This window comes from Anas platyrhynchos, chromosome Z, assembly GCF_047663525.1.
Source record: "Anas platyrhynchos isolate ZD024472 breed Pekin duck chromosome Z, IASCAAS_PekinDuck_T2T, whole genome shotgun sequence".
NCBI classification, from domain to species: domain Eukaryota; kingdom Metazoa; phylum Chordata; class Aves; order Anseriformes; family Anatidae; genus Anas; species Anas platyrhynchos.
The window spans coordinates 17,290,740-17,315,748 of record NC_092621.1 but is presented as its reverse complement, the minus strand read 5'-3'; the positions used below and the strand labels follow the sequence as shown (position 1 = coordinate 17,315,748).

Genomic DNA, 25,009 nt, shown 5'->3' with positions numbered 1-25,009 from the left:
GTCCAGGAGACACTTGCTGCCTAGGTGCATGGCTCTATAGAAAACCTGGTGCTGACCATGCGATGGCTACAGGTGCTGGTAGGAAGTAGACAGCGTGCTCCAGCTTTGGAGGAATCACCAGCCCAAGGCTAAAGCAAGGGTGTGTGGATATAGTAAATAAGCGAGTATATGAAAAGGAGAGAAAGAACACCATCATCTCACAAGGAAATTGTAAGGCTTATAAACAGGGGTCATATGACACTTAAGTAAACTGGAAGAAGTAAAGTCCTCTTCCTCTGCATGACCTCTTCCTGTAAGACATGGAGGTATCTTTGTGACTATGATTTTGGAGAACACATGAAGCACAGCATCATCTTTGATGTCACACTTAAGAAAGTGTAACTTATTTCCTGTTTTTCAAATTTTCAATTATTTGTGTGTGTGTGTGTGTGTGTGTATGTGTGTGTGTGTGTGGTTTGTAAAATATCTTAAGATTCTTCAGAATAAAATTGAATAAAATTGAGAATGTATGTGAGATATCATTTCTATACAATCACTATAGTTATGATTGCAGGGACTCTACACTGACTGATTTGTGTGTACTTGGACAAAAAAAAAGTCATGGAGGTCAGTTTTCATACAGGTAGAGTAAAATTATATGTGTTTGACGGTTGATTTTGTTTTCACTTGTGTAAATCAGGTTCCATTTTTACACAGAACAATGACAACTGTCAGTGAAAGCAACAAATATTCTTCTTGACTCAGAGTTGTTAAAAATCTAACCGTTTTTGCCCCCATCAGTTTTACAGGCAGTTCAAATTGCCTCATAAAAATGATGGTTTTCCTCACACATGAAATGCATTGTGCTAAAGCACTGAAAACAAAGTTTCTACTAGGTAAAATGTATACCTAATTGGAACAGTGTTCCTTCACGACTTTTTATTATTAAAAAAAAAAAATGTGAGTAGTAATCATAGTAATCAAGTAAGATCCACTTTAAATTGTTGCTTTTTTTTTTTTTCAGACTAAACTACATAAATTATTTAGCTTTAAAGCTTTACATTTTTTTGTTGTTGTTTGTTTTTTTGTTTGTTTTGTGTTTTTTTTTTTTGCTTGTTTTGTTTTGCTTTTACTTCTATAATATTGTTAAATGTAAAAACACCCTGAGAATGTTAACTGATTTTATTTAATTTTCATATATCTCATTTCGGTAGAATATCAAAGACTGTTACTTTAGGGGAGATTTACACATAAGCACCAGCCTTAATGATTTCTTATGGTACACTCTTGCTTATATTCAGGAGGCATACATAGACTGTGACATATTCTAATGCCTTGCCCCATAGATGTAGGAGAGATGCATAGATAAAACTTTCCAGAGTTCCTTTTTTTTTTTTTTTTTTTTTTTTTTTTCATTCTACTTGTGGTAAATAAATGGTATGATCAAAACTATAAAATGCTTAAAATCTGAAAGTTAATTCTTGGTTATCAGGAGATCTGTTTAGAAAGTATGAATTTCTGGTTAATAGTGTTTAAATTACCATATTTGCCAGGTTCTTCTCATTTGCTGTCTCCATCCATTTCAAAGGACACTCATTTTACAGTTTTCATAATTTTGCAATGCTGTGAGGTTTAAATATCTACATTTTTTTAAACCTTAACTGTTTTATTAAATCTCATCAGTCCAGTAGTTATGACTTAAATATATAATTTCAAATATAAATTCCTGACATAAATCCAAGAGTTAGCTCACCAGAGTGAAAAACATTTTTAGAAGTTGGTGTGTTAGTTGAGACATTGGAGTAGGATTAATATGTCCTGTAGAGATGAGATTTTTTTTTTCTTTTTTTTCTTTTTTTTTAATTATTATTTCAATTCCCTTAAAATGCCTTGGTGTGCTGCTCAGTCCTGACAGTTCTCCTCTCCATGGCTTCTTTCTTTCCATAACTACAATTATGAACATGCAATTGCTCATACAAAGTATGTAGCTCCAAAACTAACACTTGACACTCACTCCAACCACACATATTTAACAAGGGTCAAATCCTTAAAATTGTGTCATATCCATTTTTGCATTCATTTTACTGTTATTAAGAGTAGTATTAGCATTAATGGACTCAGGGTTTATTATTAATAATTATTATTATCACAATAGCTGTTCGTAGTCTACGAATGCAAGATTCATGGGGACAAATTTTATATTTTTTATGAGCTAACTAATACAGTTGTGAAAAATCAACCAGAACCCACAAGGTTTTCTTAGACCTGAAACAGAAGCAACAAACGTCAAAGTCAACCTGAGTTAACCTTGACTGTGTTTTGTACCAGTACCTTCATCCAGGCATAATGGAGGTCCATTGCGCGAAGCACTGAACAAACTGAAAACATCTCTGAAGCACCATCTCTGGTGAGTTTAGAAGACAAACATGGAGCAGAGGAAGAGCAGGAGGGCAAACAGACACACACAGGTGAAATATACACAGCTCTGTAACAGAACCAGCGTGGAACTCAAACCCTCTCAAACATTTGAAACTCAAATGGCAATTCCTCCCTCATAACCCTCAGGACAAGAGACTTGCATGTATGGAGGTCAAGGTGGAACCTATGTATGTCATTATATTATATATTGTTCTGCAATTGCAAATACTCAAAATTACTCTCTGCAAAGTCAAGGAAACAGAACAAGTCCTATACAAAATAAAGAACTGATGGGATGAAGTCCTTAATCTGGAACTCCTCATTTTTACTTCCTTTGTAAGCACATATCATAGTTCTGAAAGATACTCTGACAGCATTTTTACTTGTTGATTATTAATAGATCATTTAAAATTAGCAATTGGCTTGACTTGATATATCAGAAAGTAAGTTAAAAAATAATGTAATCATCTAATTTCCTTTTTCCCCATTTTCTGATAGAGATATTACTTTTTTTTTTTTTTTTTTTTTTTTTTTTCTCCATTTACAGGTGCAGAATTAAAGAACGTGTTCACTCACTATATTATTGATGCACTTAAGTGGAGTGTTCCAAAGCATATAATTACTGTGTAGGCTTATGGCCCTGAAGTAGATTGGGATAGTGGTGCTGCATATCCATGATTTGAAGGACATACAGTGATGATTATAGAGGCAGTACTCTACATCCATTCCAGCCCTTTTGTGTTTAGCTGGTTGCCATGGCAAATAATTGGATAGAATTTAAGCCACTTTCTTCCAAGTGGGAAATTCATAATTTTACCCTTCACCTAATTTTGAACACACTTTTAAAGAATCTTAAAGTTTCTGCAGGAATGGTATACAGACTTGTTGGGGAAAAAAAAAAAAAAGATTTTTACAGAAATAAAAATACTTCACTTGGGTTTTTTTTGTATGTTTGTTGTTTTTAATACTAAAGAATCAGACTTTTAAACAAATGATAGAGCAAAATGTACACCTAAGGAAAGTTCAGAAATATTTGACTCCAGGGATAGGAAATCTGAAAGTCAGTGATCACATTTAGTTTGCTCTAGCAGTTGATATCAATTATAAACAGAGATTTTAACTTACCTAGTCCAATTTTCCAAATTTATGTAGCCCAACTCTTTTAAACTTTGAAAACACACCCTGTTGTGTTTTGTTTGTTTGTTTGTTTGTTTGTTTGTTTTTCCTGGAGACATGGATAAAATTTAAAAAAGAGACTATGATTTAAGTATGTATTTCACAACAGTTCCCCTTATATGTAGTCCTACCTCACTTAGGGTTTTATTGTATTGCAGACTGAGCTTCTCAACCATAAAACCTCAGCAAACATTGCAGAACACATAGCACATGGCAATCCATGAAAATTTGAAGTTCCTCTACTCCATTTAAAAGAAATGGTGATCCCTGGAGGAACACGGAATACAAGAAAAAAGGTCTTGTCCTGGAAAATTACTTCTGAGACCAGCAGGAGCTGTCGTTGTCTTCTTGTTTGTTTTTGTTTGTTTTGTTTTGTTTTGTTTTTAAAAAAGGCAGGGTTTTGACAGGGCAAGGGTATATTCATTTCACTGTAACACAAACAGAGAGGAAGAATATGGAAGAAATAGATTCATTCCATCTTCCTTAAGCACTTAATTTGTGCCTACTTTTAAAGTTTTAAAGAAGAAACATTCCTAAAAGTGGTGCATATAGTGCTTATAAAGACAAAGATTTCTTAGATTCACTTAGAGAGTGTCATATCTGCCTACATTTTTGATGCTGAAAATAGATGGACAGAATAGGTCCATAAGGCTTCAGAAAGACAATCAAATCTTCATGGGTTAGATAGGAAACTTCATCTCTTCTTTGCTTCACTGTATGCTTAAACTTTAAGCACAAGTGTTTTCCTTAGTGAGCATTAAGTGAGTTGGACTGTGATTGTGCTTGTGATGTGTGAGCCAGGACAGCATGTCTGACCTTTTGGTCTTATTATTTTGCATCACCTTTCATAATAATAACTTTATGATTTGTCTTCATAAAAATTTGAAAACTGATTTCATGCTTTTGATTTGTACTGGTACATTTCATATTTCCTAACAAACTACATGGTTTTGTTACTGCTTCAACAGCGGTATTAAATCCAAGAGCAAACTTTGATACAGACACTAAGTATGGTCAATTTAGGAATCAAGTTAATTGAACCATTGAGAGACTTTTTCTTACTCTATATTTTCTCAGTTTACATGCAGCACAGTCAATGTTTTAAACTCATTCCCAGCTTTTTTTTTTTTTTTTTGGTTGGTTGGTTGGTTGGTTGTGTTTGGTTTTTTTTTGGCTCTCCAATACTGAGTCGCAAAATTACAGAATATACTGAGCTGGAAGGACCCACAAGGACCATGAAGTTCCACTCTGGCTGCACACAGGACCACCCAAAAATTAGGCCATGTGTCTGAGTGCCATCCAAACACTCCAACAGACTTGGGGCTATGAGTACTTATATCCTTGGGGAGGCTGTCCCAGTGCCCAACCATGCTCTGGGTGCAGAACCTTTGCCTAACACCCAGCTTAACCCTCCCCTGTCCCATCCCTATGTTATTCCCTTGGGTCTTGTTGCTGTCCCCAGAGAGCAGAGCTCAGCACCTGCCCCTCCGCTCCCCTCATGAAGGAGTTGCAGGCTGCCATGAAGCCTCCCCTCAGACTGCTCTGCATGGGCTGAACCCTTCATGATTTGAACACCTACATCAGGTCAGAAAAGAGATATTTCTATATCAATAATGATTCCAAATGTGTTTTCAATTACTTTTTTTTTTTTCCTTTTTTTTTTTTTCAGACTTTTGTAATATATATATATATATATATATATATATATATATATATTTCTGACGGGCTTTATCCTCTATGGAAAGATTCAACATTAAATCACTGAGTTATTGTTACTAGTGTTTTACTATTTACAAGTAGTAAAGATCAAGCATAATTTGGAACTCAATAATCTGGGCATAATACGTATTTTACTAATAAATTATGTATCTTTCAGTTATGACGTCCCTTGAATATAAACTAAGGAGTTAGTTCTCCATCTGACTTGTGAAGTAGTCAGCTCTGAAACATCTTCTATAAGTCTCAGGTGTTTACTAGAGTCAACTCACATTTTTCCTTTCATTTAATTAGCCTAGAGTACACAGCAACAACTCTTTTGCACTTTGTCATTGATCAGGCCACTTCATTGTTTTTATATTTGGTATATGGAGAAACCAAGACAAAAAAGGGATTTTCCTTCGGCCTCTGAGTAAAACAATTTCAGAACATTTTTTTACTATGTTTGTATTAGAAAATACATCACTGCCTTTCTAAAGCTGTATTAAAATTCCAGTGGTGCAGAGACCATTAGCAGCCACTTTTTGTTGAGCAGGAGAACCATATCTTGTAATGAGATGTTGTGTCATCTTTAACCATGTATTGAAACAGGTGGAAAATAAATTAAAGTTAACCATAGTTTTATTACTCAGAGACAATGGTAGCAGATGGATATTACCTTAGATGAACAAGGTCACAGATATTCTTCCTGAAGAAATGTGGAAACAACAGAAAGTGCATTATTCTAGTATAACTAACTAAATAAATAATCTTCAAGGAGTTGATGTGTACTTGGAAAAACATTCTTTATATCAGATTTTAGATACTGTAAAAGAGAGAAGACTGAACAGGAAGACTGACTAGTGAAAACTGAAAGCACACACAGGATGAGAGAAAAAAAGAAAAATTAAAAAAGAAAATATAAATACCATTGCTAGTAACATGCCAGGCTTTTCTGTGAATGAGAAGAAACAAGTCACGGGATGGATAAGACAACTAAACCAGCAGTGCCTCATAATATTATGCATCTATCTCTTTCTCTTGAATGGGTTAGGAAAGGTCATTTAATTTCTTACCTCTTGAGCCAGCCTCTGCACTGAGTACTGCCACAGATTGAGACAAAATGGCAAAAGAGGGCAGCTGTGTCCATGCCACAGAAAAACAATCTAAATGTTCCCACTATTTTCAGTTCAGGCATAAAAAGCAAATAGTTGCAATTAGCAATTTGCAGGACAAGGGAAAAATCTGGCACAACAAGAACAAGGGGCTCACCTTGGTAAATAGATATATGTACATGGAAGAGAAAATGGAAAAAAAAAAATAAAAGAGCTACTGATACATGGCACATACGTAAATTCTACCTAATGGACAGCTTCAGAATTAAATGGTAAACTGGATGTAGACAGGAAAAGGAATTGCTGAGGGAGTCACTGAGCTTCCCCTGTCAAAGAGTAGGAAAAAAAAATGATGACATCTGGTCAAACTGACATCTTAGGTCAGCAAAGTGTTTTATTCCACATGCCCAGCAAACAATGGCTTCACTGATTGGAAACAGTTCTCATTCCTCCCCACCCACACCCACTTCAGTACTGGCCGAATAGCTTCTCTTGCTGCAGCTCTCTGGCTTCCTTTCTATTTTAGGGCCAGATAGACCTCACCTACATCATCAGGTGTTTATTAAAGAACATAAGAATTGGTGTGATATTCCAATCCTTTAGTACCCAAATCCCCAAATCAATTACAGATTACCTGAATTTCTAGGTATCTTGTTTTTAAATTGTGTTCACCAGGATTGTTGTGTTAGAGCTTGTGAGAGTGGGAAATACCGACCACAGTATCTGCTTTTCAGTGAAGAGAAAAGACACTCAGGTACATGTACTATTTATTTGGCATGAACACAGCCGCTCTCTTTTGCCACTTTGTCTTAATCTATGGCAGTGCTCAATGCAGAGGCTGACACAGGAGGTGTCAGGAGAAATTAGATGACTATTCCCACCCTGTTCAAGAGAAAGAGAGAAATGTATAATATGATGAGGAACCAGTGGTTTAGTTGACTTAACCAACTTTAGTATGGACTTAAAATTTCAACCTTACAAGTTTGAAATGACCAGTTTGACATCATTTACTTTCCCTATTTTAATCAAGATTTCTTCAAAGTAGATGTATTACCTAATTAACAGTTGCATTATAAATTAGTCCCCCAGGATCACAGACAACCATTACAAACTCTTCCTTTTCTTCAGAAGTAATTTTGAACATGTGTGAGTTGTAAGTTCTAAGTAGCCTCAGTAGTACTTAGTATACTTGGTTTACCATTAGATCTTCTGATTTTATTTATTTATTTTTTTAAATAAAATCACGTTTCACCGTAAGAAGATACATAACTTTACACAGTAAAATGAGGTTTTATGACGTTTAGTTGTTTTAAAAATCTTTCTGTTATGTTAGGCCATAGTTAGTTGATCAGGGACCTTATGACAAAATCCTAGGTAGGCACCGCACAACAAAGCAAGTATCTCAGGGCTCAGCATAGAAGCGTGGGAAATGGCCCTGCTTGGACTGGGCTCTACAGCAAGAAAAAGATACAATCTAGGAGTCACAAATGATATTACCAGCTTTGCTGAAATATGAGCTGGAAGTCCTTGTGCAATTTGTTAATCTGAATTAATCCAAGGAGCATGTTTTGCTTTAGAAATGTTTTGTTTCTGTGGCTTTGGATTTTACTTTTTCACAAATTCACATAGATCGAGAACTCTGCTATTTAGCTCCTGCAAATGTAAGGGAGATATTTTTATTAGTCTTAGGAAGTGCTCACAGAGGTAGTCCCTGAGAAATATTGTCTCCTGAGCTTCCTCCTGGGTAGTATAATGTCCATCATCTCTTGCTTCAGCCTCTGTTCATAGGCAAAATATACACAGCAAATTTGTGCCTTGCTGCCTGCTAGTAAATACTGAGAAATCATTGCTAAAAGGGATTATATTGGTATTGAGCCAGTTGTTTATACTGTCTTTTTAGCATGAAGTAGGCTGAGAAAAGTGAATATATAATTTTTAAATTACAAATTGCAAATTTGCAAAGTACTTAAGGATCCTTTAAATTATTCCATAATGTACTAGAAAATATGCAAATGAACTTACTGCAGTCTGATGCTAAACAAAACACAATATACATGTACATGAATGAAGTGACATAATTTTGAAGATAGAAAATCTATTTCAGTTAGGTTCAGACAAATATTATTAATTCACATATTCCAAAAGACAAATAATTAGGCCTGTTTCATAAAATTAAAAATATTCCTTTTTTGTTCTTGTTGTTTTGCTAGGGAAGTTTTCCTCCTTCGCAAATCATTAAACATTTAATTTAAAGTGCTGATACCTGTGCTAATTAGCCAGCAATAGTGTATCATGAATAGGGAAATTAGTGACCAAAACCAACTATCAACTTCAAATAGCTATGAATACTTTGCTGGATTCCTTTTTTTTTTTTTTTTTTTTTTTTTTTTTTTGATAAATGCAAAGAAGCAGGATCATAAATTCTGTATAAATTCTGTACACAGTTTCTGCACATTATATTAGTCATGTTTTATTGTGGTGATTCACAGGTTTCAAGTTAATTACTTTGAAAACACCATTACTTATGGAGTTCCTAACCAATTAAGTTCAAAGTTAGAAATGATTAAGAAGTCGCAAGGTTGTTGAAGTTTGCAATCTGATAACATAGCAAGAAAACAAGAGTGTTTTCAGTCTAATAGAGTTGCCAACGAAACATGTATGTATCAACTAGCATACACAATTAACATATAGCGTAAGTATACTGGACTGTGAATCTTCAAGACAAGTGAGGGAATATTTTTTTGGCCATGTTGTATTTCTTATACCAAGATGGTATAAATAGAATATAAAGCGCTTGTCATACAGTGAAGGGGATTGCTCCTTCACGTGGAAAATGCCTAGATATGCATATAGTCTGAACAGCTTCACTGCTTGTTCTCTGCATCCCATCTACCCATTCCTACCACTGCACTCAGAGGTGGCCCATGAGGAGAAATACAGGGTAAGGGTACATTGCACATTATATCAGTCTTAGTGCAAATTCAGACTGCAGCCTGCTCTAAACAGCACATTCTGGTGGTTGTGGGCTAGAAGAATGGAGAGCTGGAGTTATGTCCTGGATGGGTTCCCTTGTACACTGTGCTCAGGTACTGAAAAATAGAGGAATACCCCATTGCAGGCTGTTATCTCTATTTTCTTTCTTTTGGATGATAATAATGTAACAAGGCTTTCAGGAATTCTAGCTGCCATCTGCCCATTTCTTCTATTATTGGATTAGATCAATTATGTCATGTACTCTTGCCAGGGGACAGCATGTGATGACAATCCTGAGGCAATCTTTGGGACAGGACATCCTGCCTTGCCTGTGTACGCTGGAACGTGTTGCATGAAATCAGGGAGCAGATTAGGAGACCAAAAAGCAATGTCATAAGCAACAGGTCATAAATACATTTTCACAGCCACATTAATTTCTCCACCTTGCTACTGATACCCTAACTATACTTGAAATTCCATTCAATATCCAGAGGTGTTATCCTATCAGTGGCCTCAAATGAGAAGGAAATAATATTTTTTTGACCCAGAAGCTTTTATCCAGAGACTTTATTGTCATTTTATTCATTAAAAACAGATCTCATTTGTTCGGGGTGTAGACTTTGGTAATATGACCAGTATCAGTATTAATCTGCATCCCGGTAATATGTAGCATGTTCTTACTGCCTAACTGTGTAATTTCTTCGTTTAGAACATAAATGTAGATATAGCAGAGCTCTCTGCCAGGTTAATTTTCTTTCAGTTGGGCTCTCTTTCTGTGTATGAATTGCAGTAAAAGTTACCCTTGGCATCGTGGGTGTGCTAGCTGCCCTTGCACATTACAGGGTGCAGGACTCATCCCTTCCCTAAGGAGGCAGATGCTTACTGTGTCTGCACTGCTGAGGCCTGGAAACTCACTCCTTTCACGAAATCCAATCTTGATCCAGCTGGCAGCTTCTTTTCAACAATAAAGGTTAGTGTGGGCCCCTTGCTAGTTTGAGGAGCATGCGCTGCTCCTTCAGGCTCCATATGTTTGGCCTTTAACCCTCCTCAGATGTCTCCTTCTGTTCCTTGCCTTGTCCCATCGCGAGCAAGTGCAGAATGAGGCTATTGTTCATGACCGTTTGACACCACTGTCACTATCACAGCGACAAATGTTGGAGAATGGAGCCCAACACAGTTATTATAACCTGAATACAGACCTCTGATTTCTGAAGAAAAATAAATAAATATAAGAAAAATGTTTTGTTTTGTTTTATATCAAATATCAGAGGTGCAAGACATAGTGAGGTAAGCTCAAAAGGGGAATCAAACTTTCCTCATGCCATGAAGTAATGACATTTGTACATCCTTAGGCATATCTACCATGATTGAAGCTGAGAATTTGATACTTACATTACCTCTCCTTCTCCTTACGTTGCTTTTCTTTAACACAGCACTTTGGATGAAGCTGGGAGACCCATGGACATCATTTCAAAAGCATTTTGCTTGCAGAAATTTGGGTGCAATGAGGTCTTAGTTGGGCTGAGGGTGGAAAAATGATACATATGCAAATAAGAAGATAATCACAGAGCTTGCTTTAGCTTTAGGGGGTTCTAGGTTGAATTTCTTCTCACCTGGCAGAGAAAATATATTGACCAAATACATTGACAACTTCTGGAGGCACTGTGAGATGGTAAAATCAGTTTTGTTTCATCCCTTTCACAGGTGCACCCAGCCCACTGTGTTGGATATGTTTTTATTCTATTTTTATTTCTTTTTAAGACCTCTGTAGTTGAATTATAGTTTATACGGATAATACGGATGTAATTTTTACATGTTGCTTCATACATGCCACCTTAACTTCAGTTAGCAATGTGTAGAAGTCAGAGTGCATGAACATTAACAGGAACAGGGAGCAATATAACTTGGTCTAAAAATCTTTCTTTTTGTTAAGCACTGATGTTCTGTAGGTGCTGTTTAATACATGTCTAATTGGTTAGGATTTACCTACAATATTTTTAATCTGTTCTTATAAATACAACCAACTCCAGACCTTAAAATGAGGAATAAATGCAGACCACTAGGGAAAATAAAAAATGTTGTAGAAATGTCATGTGCACAATAGGATTTATTTAATTTCTTGTCTATAACAGTAGAACTCTTAGAGGTACTGCAGTCCTTGTTTTATAATCTTGTCTGAAAAGGTCTCATTTTGTTTTATGTTATTTCATTTAGTACTGTAGTCAGCTAAGTAACACTTTAATTTTACACCATTTAAAACACCGTGGATTTTTATATTTTAATATATGAACCCATTGCATTTAAATGCTTGGATTGTTCTCTCCATCTGAAAAGAGGAAAGAATACATACACCTTAGATTTTTCTATCAGCTTTTCTGCAGTAAATGTGAAAATAGTGTTAATTGGTATGTATAAACCCTTTAAGTGAATATAGAACCTGGTGTGCAGTTATGGTGTAATTTATACAAGCCTCAAGTACAGTAGGAGTATGAGGCTGACAATGTACACCCTGGAGCGTATTACTGCTTTTATAAAAATCATATTTCTTTCAATTACTTGGGTAATGGACTCCAACCTGGGCAGATGTGGTTGCGCAATTACATATCTAAGAATCCTCATTAACCAAGCGGGGTTGTCTCTGCTTGGCATGTTGGACATCTCAGGCAATTAATCCTATCAGGAAAAGCTCTCCTTAGGCAGCCCATAGGATCTGCAAAAGTGTATTATCAAAATTATTCTAAAATATGAAGAAAAACACAAAAAATGAAATCATGAAGAGTGTATTTACATTTGTCTTCTCTGCTCCTTCTTTCCATGCAGTTCATTGCCTTAATAATAAGAGATGGTCTCAATGAAAGCAACACAATGCTCAGTAGCAGCTGACAAATTAGCCACTAATAGTCTCTTCAAACCTTGTAAAATAAGGGCAGAAGAGCTTTGATTCAAAGAAGTTATAAAGGCATTAGTTTTTATTTCATTTTCTGTCTCCATTTGATATTTGTTTCCCAAGCACAAGCTGTAATAATATTTTCTCATCATTTGCATTCCTACACCAAAGTACTTTATGTTCCAACTGGTGATGGAAAAAAATAATAAAAAGTGTGGTTAAAGCAGGTGCTGTTTGTAGTGTTTATATAAACACATTAGCACTCTTTTGACACAGCATGACCTGAACAAGTAGTACATCCTACTAGTAGCAGGGAAACAATAACTGAGCATGCCAGAGCCGAGTTCATTCAGACACTGCAAAATTAACACCAGATTATGAATACGCTTGCCACTGGTAATTAATCGTGAAAATTGCTGGAGGACTTCCCCTACTGTGAGGGATATTGGCAGAAGTATTTACTGCTAATAGGCCTTGTTTAAGCTTTTTTTTTTTTTTTCCTTCCACCCTCTTAGAGATAAAACTTACAATAGTGCACAGGAACTGGTAGATTATTATTATTCTTTTGGCCTGTTTTCTTATTAGCATTTCTGAGTATCCCCAGTGTTCTCTATTATTAGAAATGCGTATTGTGTGTTCACATTCAGACCATTAAACTGTCCCTTACAGAGGAGGATAATTTAACAATCTGGATACTACTTTTTTCTATGTTCCACAGTGATCTAACATTATCCCATATTTTGCAGCAGTAATTTGGAGACATCATAAGGAGAGTTTTGTGTATTTCAAATAATATACAAGCTTTTATAACCTTAGGTAGTGGTTACATGATCTACAAAATCTTTGATGTGCCTATCATTTTAACCAATTTTCCTTATATATGCCTTTTATTATGTGCTTTTAAAGTGTAAAAAAAAAAAAAATGGCCAAGATGTTTTCAATCTACTATGTTTTTAAATAAAGTAAAAATATATGAACATGAATATATTAGCTACTTAAAAATAAAAGCAGAAAAAAACTTATGGCAGGTCACATGGTACCCGGTACATTTTCCTAGAATAGATTATGCAATATAGTACGATTTTGGTCTCTCCTTTAAAAAAAAAAAAAATCAGTATGTGACTGTTTTTTTCACAGGTGTGTTATTGATTATAAACATTTAAACAAAGGCCCCTGGCAACATCTTATGTTTCTTTATAAAATTTGGCATTTTTAATTTTTTTGTCCTTTCAAAACCACGTGGAATCTAGAATCCATCTCTATTTATTTATTTATTCATGTGTGTTTGTATACTCACACTTCATTATTTCCCTTTCTCTGAGAAAAACAGAGTACTGCCAGCCTAAAAATCACAGCCTTATTTTTTCCTGTGGATTTGGTGTATGTTTTATAACCCATATGTAAGCCTAGTGCAGACAATGGAAACAATGGAGACAATGGGTGCATCATTGAATTCAAACATTCGATTTAAGGATGTTGTTACATAACTAATATTTGAAAATCTACTATCTTTGTCAAATTTTTAGACTTAGTGTCTTTGATGCTGACAAATAAATGGAGGGACTCTTGTTAGCATTACTTTTATATTTTGTTCATCTGAACAGAAGGCTTTTTGTCTAGGTGGCATAATTTAGAGTGAAAGATCACAGAGTCAAAAGTAGTCTACATTGCTCTAAACAACTATGCTTTATAGTGAAGATGCCTTGCAAATATTTATTCATGATAGCATACTGTGTAACCTTCCCTCTGTCTTTCCCTCAAATTCTCTGAAGCTTTTTTTCTTTAGCTGATCCCTCAGGCAACAAAAAACAACAGCTAACAATTAGTAGCTGTCACACTGTTCTGACACAGAATAATAAAATATTGCAGAGGTTAAACTGTCTCTGGTTTATGTTAAGAATAATGATTCTGGTCATTTATTTGCCTCTAACCTAAAAGTTTTATATTATATATACATATATATATATATATATATATAATTAGTTGTAGTACCAAAGCATGCATGTTATAGTTCACTTATGAAAAGAATACAAGCCACCACTCAATAAATTAGTTTTGTTTTGAGTGAGATTGCAATGTAGTTTTAGGTATCTGAAAGCTGTCCAGTATTAACATTTTGTTGCTCAGAGTAAGGAAATGTTGAAGACTCTACGCACTGTCTATGTAGGAGCAGTCATAAGCTAAATTATTCAGGGTGTCCTTTGTATCTTTCCAATTTCATTATCCATTTAATGTAGCATTTATTTGTTGTTTTAATGAATGCTTGCAATATACATTCTATATAATTCAATTCATAATGGTTTTTTGTTTGTTTGTTTGTTTGTTTGTTTGTTTGTTTGTTTTTAAGAGACCTCATGTTACAAAGGACATCGGAGGTTAGGTATCCTTATTCACAATGAATAATAGTTTATCCATTACTTTGTGTTCTACATAGCATGAAAAAACATATCTGAATCTGTTGTTAATATAAAAGTATAAACAGTTATTGAGTTAATAGATATTAACTATTTATATTCCTTTAATAATTCCTAATACCTTTCTTTCTCAAACATCTTATAACCTTTATAAAGAGGCATCCCCAATAACTATATTTTGGTTTCCACCTCTAAAATGTCTCTATTTATTTCGCAAACAAGCTCTGATTTTTGTTGATAGAATAATGTCATAATTTAATTCAGTAAGTGATAATCTGAATTTTCCCAACCAAACTATTTAACTTCAATGTAGTTCACTCATAATTTGTCTGTGTTTTGTAGAAACTAAGTATGAAAAAGAAAAATGGTAATAAAATACAATTTATTTATGTAATCAGAATATCATAGATTTATAAAGGAAAAAGATAATGAGCCAATTCTGCTTGTAAAGAATTATGACCAAATTCAGAGTGACTAGAATTGTGTCCACAGTGCCAGCACAAAAAACACACAGACACACAAAAGATAGTAACTGAAATTGAAATTGGTGATATATGTGTATTAAAACTGTGTACACCCAAACCCAAAACACTCACATATGTGTACCATAAAGGGTTTCCTCTTCACCAAAAACAGTGATTTGTATGTGTAAATCTCTCCTTTGCAGTGGGAAAACAAAATGTCATTCAGCCATATATTCTGTATGGACTGCATTGGATTCCAGAGACCTTCAGAGATACCTGTATCTCTCCATTGACCAATTAACAATTTATGGTATGGCAAATATTTCTACATATCTAAAATATGATTGTATCTGAGTACAAGTAAACTGCTTGCATTAATCACATTAGATCAGGATCTCAGGGCCCTTCCAGCAATGCTTTATACCAGCCATTTTGCTAACACATTGCACAAAGACATATTCCACCCCTGGATATGCAGCTGGGTTTAAATGAACAAGCCATTTGGCACTTTATCATAGACATTTTTTTTCATGCTTACTCCTCGTAACATTTGGCCACAGTGTTGTCTATTATGATCTAATCTCTTTAAAACCCAAACAAAAAACAGGTAAAAGTGGTACAAAAATGATTGATTTATCATCTAAGTACTTACTGTACATGATAGACTTAAGAAATCTGAATGATCTGTTATGAACCATCTTGACAAAAATCCATTTAAGTGTGCCTTTCTATAGGTGTATACAATAGACTGTAATTACAGCATATGGGGTAAATAGTATATGTTTTTAAGATTAGTATGCATGCCAAAACACATGTTTACCTTAAAGGCTGCAACAGCTTTGAGGTAGTTATTTTAGTCCATCAGGTAAATAGCACACATTTCCTAAATGCTGCACAAATATATGTTATTATGTACTATGTGTATTATTACATAATAGACTGCAGTGGCTTAGAAAGAGATAAACTATTCTCTTGTGTCAATACTTCTAAAAATTCATAACATCATTTTTTCACTTCCCTATGTTGAGAATTAAATGTTAAAAAGAAAAACAAAGAAATGACCAAAGGCAACTCTGAAACAATAATTCAACCCCCCACCCCCTGTACTACCCAACCTATTATCAAGGGTTTAATTTTCAACTTTTACCATTTCAGAGAATTTTCAGCTGGGACAGGCTTAGTATAGTAAGAAAGGCAGAAAGAGCTATAATTTTGCATATTGTTGATAACCTCTTTTTTTTTTTTTTTTTTTTTTTTTTTTTTTTTTTTTTTTTTGTCATAAGAGAAAAGAACTTGCTTGTCCTTGACATTCTTATGTCTTATTCTCATATTCTTTCTGAGAACATTTGCTTGCTGTTTGTGTTGGAAATATCAGAGTTACTGTGCTGGGTATGGGCTGTGCAGAACAGAAATAGGATTTGAAGGTGAATACATGAAAGGCACTAGGATAAACTGAGAAGACTTCATAAAGAGGGAAAAAATGCAAACAATTAACAAAAACAATGTGAAGATTCAAAAGAAATATCTTATGAGGAGAGATAAGAAGAGAAAAAGACAAAATTTAAAAGCTGCTTCTGAAGGCATGGGGCTGTTCATTAGGGTGTAATGGACCAAGAGAATGGAGGTCTAAGATCCTTTTCTCCACGCATCAGGACTGCCTCCATCAAGAAAGAAAGAAGGGTGATTGTTGTGGGAGACTCTATCCTTAGGGGAACAGAGGGCCCTATTTGTCGGCCTGACCCTACCCATAGGGAAGTCTGCTGCCTCCCTGGGGCCAGGGTCAGGGACGTTGCCAGGAAGCTTCCCAACCTGGTACGCCCCTCTGATTATTATCCTCTTCTGATAGTCCAGGCGGGCAGTGACGACATTGAAGACAGAAGCCTGAAGGCAATCAAAAGAGACTTTAGGGGGCTGGGACGGTTAGAGAATGGAGCGGGAGTGCAGGTAGTGTTTTCGTCCATCCCTACGTTGACAGGGAGGGGTACGGAGAGGACAAGGAAAGCCCACCTGTTAAACACGTGGCTCCGGGGCTGGTGCCAACGCAGAAATCTTGGGTTTTTCGACCAGGGGGCAGTTTACTCAGCACCTGGTCTGATGGCCGTAGACGGGTCCCTATCCTTTAGGGGAAAAAGGATCCTTGGCCAGGAGCTGGCGGGGCTCATTGATAGGGCTTTAAACTAGGTGTCCTGGTTTCAGTTAGCACAGAATTAATTTTCTTCCTAGTAGCTGGTGGAATGCTGTGTTTTGGCTTAGGGTGAGAAGAGTGCTGATAACACCCCGATGCTTTAATTGTTGCAGAGCAGTGCTTATACTAAGCCAAGGACATCTCAGCCTTTTGCTCTGTCCTGCCAACGGGCAGGCTGGGGGTGCAGTAAGAGCTGGGAGGGGACAGACCCAGGACAGGTGACCCAAACTAGCCAAAGGGGTATTCCATACCATCTGACGTCATGCTAAACAATATATAGGGGTGGCTAGCTGGGGGGAGGGGGCCGGACTGCTCGGGGTTAGGCTGGGCATCGGTCAGCGGGTGGTGAGCAATTGCATTGTGCATCACTTGTTTGTACATACTATTATTACTTTCGTATTATAACCATTGTATCATTATTATTATTATTGTTATTATTATTTTGTTATTATTATTTTCCTGTCTTATTAAACTGTCTTTGTCTCAACTCACGGGCTTCACTCTCCATTTCTCTCCCCCGTCCCAGAGAGGGAGGGGGGAGGGTGAGCGAACAGCTGCGTGGTGTTTAGCTGCCGGCCGGGTTAAACCACGACACTAGGTAAGAAGGGGGATGGGGCTGAAGTAAGGATTGTTGGGGCTGTGCCAGGGGGAGCAATGGAAAGGCCGGAGGATAAGGTAAAGGCCCAGCTGAAGTGCATCTACACCAATGCACGCAGCATGGGTAACAAACAGGAGGAGCTGGAAGCCATCGTGCAGCGGACAGGCTACGACTTGGTTGCCATCACGGAAACGTGGTGGGACCAGTCTCATGACTGGAGTGCTGCAATGACTGGCTATAAGCTCTTCAGAAGGGACAGGCAGCACAGAAGGGGTGGTGGTGTGGCTCTCTATATTAGAGAGTCTTTCGATGTTGTAGAACTCGAGGCTAGGAATGACAAGATCGAGTCCCTTTGGGTTAGGATCAGCAGGCACAACAAGGCTAGTGTCCTGGTCGGGGTCTGCTATAGACCGCCGAACCAGGATGAGGAGACGGATGAGGAGTTCTACAGGCAACTGACAGAAGTTGCAAAATCTTCAGCGCTTGTACTCGTGGGGGACTTCAACTTCCCTGACATATCCTGGAAGCACAACACAGCCCAGAGAAAGCAGTCTAGGAGGTTTCTGGAGAGCGTGGAAGATAGCTTTCTGACGCAGCTAGTTAGTGAGCCTACCAGGGGTGGCGCCCCGCTAGACCTTCTCTTCACAAACAGAGAAGGACTGGTGGAGGATGTGATTGTCGGGAGCTGTCTTGGTCAGAGTGACCACGAAATGGTGGAGTTCTCTATTCTTGGCGAGGCCAGGAAGGGAACCAGTAAAACCACTGTATTGGACTTTCGGAGGGCTGACTTTGGGCTGCTCAGGACACTAGTTGGTGGAATCCCTTGGGAGGCGGTTCTGAAGGGCAGAGGGGTCCAGGAAGGCTGGGCGCTCTTCAAGAGGGAAATCTTAATGGCACAGGAGCGGTCTGTTCCCATGTGCCCAAAGATGAGCCAGCAGGGAAGAAGACCAGCCTGGCTCAACAGAGAACTGTGGCTTGAGCTTAGGAGAAAAAAGAGGGTTTATAATCATTGGAAAAGTGGGCAGGCCACTAGGGAGGACTATAAGGATGTAGCGAGGCTGTGCAGGGACAAGATTAGGAAGGCCAAAGCTCATCTGGAGCTCAGTCTGGCTACTGCCATTAAAGATAACAAAAAACGCTTTTATAAATACATCAACACAAAAAGGAGGACTAGGGAGAATCCCCATCCTTTACTGGATGCGGGGGGAAACTTAGTTACAAGAGATGAGGAAAAGGTGGAGGTGCTTAATGCCTTCTTTGCCTCAGTCTTTAGCGGCAATACCGGTTGTTCTCTGGATACCCAGTACCCTGAGCTGGTGGAAGGGGATGGGGAGCAGGATGTGGCCCTCACTATCCACGAAGAACTGGTTGGTGACCTGCTACGGCACTTGGATGTGCACAAGTCGATGGGGCCGGATGGGATCCACCCAAGGGTACTGAAAGAACAGGCAGAGGAGCTGGCCAAGCCCCTATCCATCATTTATCAGCAGTCCTGGCTATCGGGGGAGGTCCCAGTTGACTGGCGGCTAGCAAACGTGACGCCCATCTACAAGAAGGGCCGGAGGACTGACCCGGGGAACTACAGGCCTGTCAGTTTGACCTCCGTACCAGGGAAGCTCATGGAGCAGATCCTCTTGGGAGTCATCATGCGGCACTTGAAGGGCAAGCAGGCGATCAGGCCCAGTCAGCATGGGTTTATGAAAGGCAGATCCTGCTTGACGAACCTGATCTCCTTCTATGACAAAGTGACGCGCTGGGTGGATGAGGGAAAGGCTGTGGATGTGGTCTACCTTGACTTCAGCAAGGCTTTTGACACCGTCTCCCACAGCATTCTCCTCAAGAAACTGGCTGCTCTTGGCTTGGACTGGCACACGCTTCGTTGGGTTAGAAACTGGCTGGATAGCCCGGCCCAAAGAGTTGTGGTAAATGGAGTCAAGTCCAGTTGGAAGCCAGTCACTAGTGGCGTCCCCCAGGGCTCGGTGCTGGGGCCGGTCCTCTTTAACATCTTCATCAATGATCTGGATGAGGGCTTTGAGTGCACCCTCAGTAAGTTTGCAGATGACACCAAGTTAGGTGCATGTGTCGATCTGCTCGAGGGTAGGAAGGCTCTGCAGGAGGATCTGGATAGGCTGCACAGATGGGCTGAGGTCAACTGCATGAAGTTTAACAAGGCCAAGTGCCGGGTCCTGCACCTGGGGCGCAATAACCCCAAGCAGAGCTACAGGCTGGGAGATGAGTGGTTGGAGAGCTGCCAGGCAGAGAAGGACCTGGGAGTGATGGTGGACAGTCGGCTGAATATGAGCCAGCAGTGTGCTCAGGTGGCCAAGAAGGCCAACGGCATCCTGGCTTGTATCAGAAACAGTGTGACCAGCAGGGCTAGGGAGGTGATCGTCCCCCTGTACTTGGCTCTGGTGAGGCCGCACCTCGAGTACTGTGTTCAGTTTTGGGCCCCTCGCTACAAGAAGAACATCGAGGTGCTTGAGCGGGTCCAAAGAAGGGCGACGAAGCTGGTGAGGCTCCTGGAGAACAAGTCCTACGAGGAGCGGCTGAAGGAGCTGGGCTTGTCCAGCCTGGAGAAGAGGAGGCTCAGGGGCGACCTTATCACTCTCTACAGATACCTAAAGGAGGCTGTAGTGAGGTAGGGATTGGCCTGTTCTCCCACGTGCCTGGTGACAGGACAAGGGGGAATGGGCTCAAGTTGCGCCAGGGGAGTTTTAGGTTAGATGTTAGGAAGAACTTCTTTACTGAAAGGGTTGTTAGGCACTGGAACGGGCTGCCCAGGGAGGTGGTGGAGTCACCATCCCTGGAAGTCTTCTAAAGACGTTTAGATGTAGAGCTTAGGGATATGGTTTAGTGGGGACTGTTAGTGTTAGGTTAGAGGTTGGACTCGATGATCTTGAGGTCTCTTCCAACCTAGAAGTTTTGTGATTCTGTATGATTCTGTGATTCCCCTTCACATCTATCTTCTGGCATGCAAATAGACAAAGTACTGTCAGAGTCTATGTTTAAATGGGCAGAGTGACCACGAAATGGTGGAGTTCTCTATTCTTGGCGAGGCCAGGAAGGGAACCAGTAAAACTACTGTATTGGACTTTCGGAGGGCTGACTTTGGGCTGCTCAGGACACTAGTTGGTGGAGTCCCATGGGAGGCGGTTCTGAAGGGCAGAGGAGTCCAGGAAGGCTGGGCGCTCTTCAAGAGGGAAATCCTAATGGCGCAGGAGCGGTCTATTCCCATGCGCCCAAAGATGAGCCAGCAGGGAAGAAGACCAGCCTGGCTCAACAGAGAACTGTGGCTTGAGCTTAGGAGAAAAAAGAGGGTTTATAATCTTTGGAAAATTGGGCAGGCCACTAAGGAGGACTATAAGGATGTAGCGAGGCTGTGCAGGGACAAGATTAGGAAGGCCAAAGCTCATCTGGAGCTCAATCTGGCTACTGCTGTTAAAGATAACAAAAAACGCTTTTATAAATACATCAACACAAAAAGGAGGACTAGGGAGAATCCCCATCCTTTACTGGATGCAGGGGGAAACTTAATTACAAGAGATGAGGAAAAGGTGGAGGTGCTTAATGCCTTCTTTGCCTCAGTCTTTAGTGGCAAAACCGGTTGCTCTCTGGATACCCACTACCCAGAACTGGTGGAAGGGGACGGGGAGCGGGATGTGGCCCTCACCATCCATGAAGAACTGGTTGGTGACCTGCTACGGCACTTGGATGTGCACAAATCGATGGGGCCGGATGGGATCCACCCAAGGGTACTGAGAGAACTGGCAGAGGAGCTGGCCAAGCCCCTATCCATCATTTATCAGCAGTCCTGGCTATCGGGGGAGGTCCCAGCTGACTGGCGACTAGCAAATGTGACGCCCATCTACAAGAAGGACCGGAGGGCAGACCCGGGGAACTACAGGCCTGTCAGTTTGACCTCCGTACCAGGGAAGCTCATGGAGCAGATCCTCTTGGGAGTCATCATGCGGCACTTGAAGGGCAAGCAGGCGATCAGGCCCAGTCAGCATGGGTTTATGGAAGGCAGATCCTGCTTGACGAACCTGATCTCCTTCTACGACAAAGTGACGCGCTGGGTGGATGAGGGAAAGGCTGTGGATGTGGTCTACCTTGACTTCAGCAAGGCTTTTGACACCGTCTCCCACAGCATTCTCCTCAAGAAACTGGCTGCTCTTGGCTTGGACTGGCACACGCTTCGTTGGGTTAGAAACTGGCTGGATAGCCGGGCCCAAAGAGTTGTGGTAAATGGAGTCAAGTCCAGTTGGAGGCCAGTCACTAGTGGCGTCCCCCAGGGCTCGGTGCTGGGGCCGGTCCTCTTTAATATCTTCATCGATGATCTGGATGACGGCACTGAGTGCACCCTCAGTAAGTTTGCAGATGACACCAAGCTAGGTGCGTGTGTCGATCTGCTCGAGGGTAGGAAGGCTCTGCAGGAGGATCTGGATAGGCTGCACAGATGGGCTGAGGTCAACTGCATGAAGTTTAACAAGGCCAAGTGCCGGGTCCTGCACCTGGGGCGCAATAACCCCAAGCAGAGCTACAGGCTGGGAGATGAGTGGTTGGAGAGCTGCCAGGCAGAGAAGGACCTGGGAGTGATGGTGGACAGTCGGCTGAATATGAGCCAGCAGTGTGCTCAGGTGGCCAAGAAGGCCAACGGCATCCTGGCTTGTATCAGAAACAGTGTGACCAGCAGGGCTAGGGAGGTGATCGTCCCCCTGTACTTGGCTCTGGTGAGGCTGCACCTCGACTACTGTGTTCAGTTTTGGGCCCCTCGCTACAAGAAGAACATCGAGGTGCTTGAGCGGGTCCAAAGAAGGGCGACGAAGCTGGTGAGGCTCCTGGAGAACAAGTCCTACGAGGAGCGGCTGAAGGAGCTGGGCTTGTCCAGCCTGGAGAAGAGGAGGCTCAGGGGCGACCTTATCACTCTCTACAGATACCTAAAGGAGGCTGTAGTGAGGTAGGGATTGGCCTGTTCTCCCACGTGCCTGGTGACAGGACAAGGGGGAATGGGCTCAAGTTGCGCCAGGGGAGTTTTAGGTTAGATGTTAGGAAGAACTTCTTTACTGAAAGGGTTGTTAGGCACTGGAACGGGCTGCCCAGGGAGGTGGTGGAGTCACCATCCCTGGAAGTCTTCTAAAGACGTTTAGATGTAGAGCTTAGGGATATGGTTTAGTGGGGACTGTTAGTGTTAGGTTAGAGGTTGGACTCGATCATTTTGAGGTCTCTTCCAACCTAGAAATTCTGTGTGATTCTGTGAAATCAAATCCATGGGAGTGATGGTACAAAGCCATGTATACTAGTACCAGGAGAGAAAAAATGATAGAGGCAAGACCAAGTCTGAAAATCTAAAACACAGTGATCCAATCTTGACAGCTGAGGACAAAAAACAGTTTGTGACCCTTCACAGTTCCTTGCAAATCAGATTCCTTCTCTTTCCCTATATGAAATTCATCACTTTCCTCTTATATTAGAATCATAGAATATCCTGAGTTGGAAGGGACCCATAAGGATCATCAAGTTCAACTCCTGGCACTGCACAGGTCTGCCCAAAAGTTTAGACCGTGTGACTATGTGCACAGTCCAATTACTTTTTAAATTCAGACAGGCTTAGTGCAGTGACTACGTCCCTGGGGAGCCTGCTCCAGTGTGCAACCACGCTCTTGGTGAAGAACCTCTTCCTGATGTCACAGAATCACAGAATCACAGAATTTCTAGGTTGGAAGGGACCTCAAGATCATCGAGTCCAACCTCTGACATAACACTAACAGTCCCCACTAAACCATATCCCTAAGCTCTGCATCTAAACGTCTTTAGAAGACTTCCAGGGACGGTGACTCCACCACTTCCCCAGGCAGCCTGTTCCAGTGCCTAACAACCCTTTCAGTAAAGAAGTTCTTCCTAAGATCCAACCTAAAACTCCCCTGGCGCAACTTGAGCCCATTCCCCCTTGTCCTGTCACCAGGCACGTGGGAGAACAGGCCAATCCCTACCTCACTACAGCCTCCTTTAGGTATCTGTAGAGAGTGATAAGGTCGCCCCTGAGCCTCCTCTTCTCCAGGCTGGACAAGCCCAGCTCCTTCAGCCGCTCCTCGTAGGACTTGTTCTCCAGGAGCCTCACCAGCTTCGTCGCCCTTCTTTGGACCCGCTCAAGCACCTCGATGTTCTTCTTGTAGCGAGGGGCCCAAAACTGAACACAGTACTCGAGGTGCGGCCTCACCAGAGCCAAGTACAGGGGGACGATCACCTCCCTAGCCCTGCTGGTCACACTGTTTCTGATACAAGCCAGGATGCCGTTGGCCTTCTTGGCCACCTGAGCACACTGCTGGCTCATATTCAGCCGACTGTCCACCATCACTCCCAGGTCCTTCTCTGCCTGGCAGCTCTCCAACCACTCATCTCCCAGCCTGTAGCTCTGCTTGGGGTTATTGCGCCCCAGGTGCAGGACCCGGCACTTGGCCTTGTTAAACTTCATGCAGTTGACCTCAGCCCATCTGTGCAGCCTATCCAGATCCTCCTGCAGAGCCTTCCTACCCTCGAGCAGATCGACACATGCACCTAACTTGGTGTCATCTGCAAACTTACTGAGGGTGCACTCAAAGCCCTCATCCAGATCATTGATGAAGATGTTAAAGAGGACCGGCCCCAGCACCGAGCCCTGGGGGACGCCACTAGTGACTGGCTTCCAACTGGACTTGACTCCATTTACCACAACTCTTTGGGCCGGGCTATCCAGCCAGTTTCTAACCCAACGAAGCGTGTGCCAGTCCAAGCCAAGAGCAGCCAGTTTCTTGAGGAGAATGCTGTGGGAGACGGTGTCAAAAGCCTTGCTGAAGTCAAGGTAGACCACATCCACAGCCTTTCCCTCATCCACCCAGCGCGTCACTTTGTCATAGAAGGAGATCAGGTTCGTCAAGCAGGATCTGCCTTTCATAAACCCATGCTGACTGGGCCTGATCGCCTGCTTGCCCTGCAAGTGCCGCATGATGACTCCCAAGAGGATCTGCTCCATGAGCTTCCCTGGTACGGAGGTCAAACTGACAGGCCTGTAGTTCCCCGGGTCAGTCCTCCGGCCCTTCTTGTAGATGGGCGTCACGTTTGCTAGCCG

At 40.7% G+C, this 25,009-nt stretch overlaps 1 protein-coding gene across 1 annotated transcript in view; it reads left to right on the top strand.

Annotated features, from left to right (window-relative positions):
- LOC140000709 (uncharacterized) overlaps window positions 1-23,301 on the top strand; it is a 53,656-nt gene extending 30,355 nt beyond the window's left edge. Inside the window, exons 2-4 of the mRNA XM_072031363.1 lie at window positions 18,923-20,315; window positions 21,249-22,634; window positions 23,278-23,301. Of these exons, the coding sequence (XP_071887464.1) occupies window positions 18,923-20,315; window positions 21,249-22,634; window positions 23,278-23,301 (2,803 nt within the window). The remainder of the gene's footprint in view (window positions 1-18,922; window positions 20,316-21,248; window positions 22,635-23,277) is intronic.
- The last annotated feature ends 1,708 nt before the right edge of the window (window positions 23,302-25,009 follow it).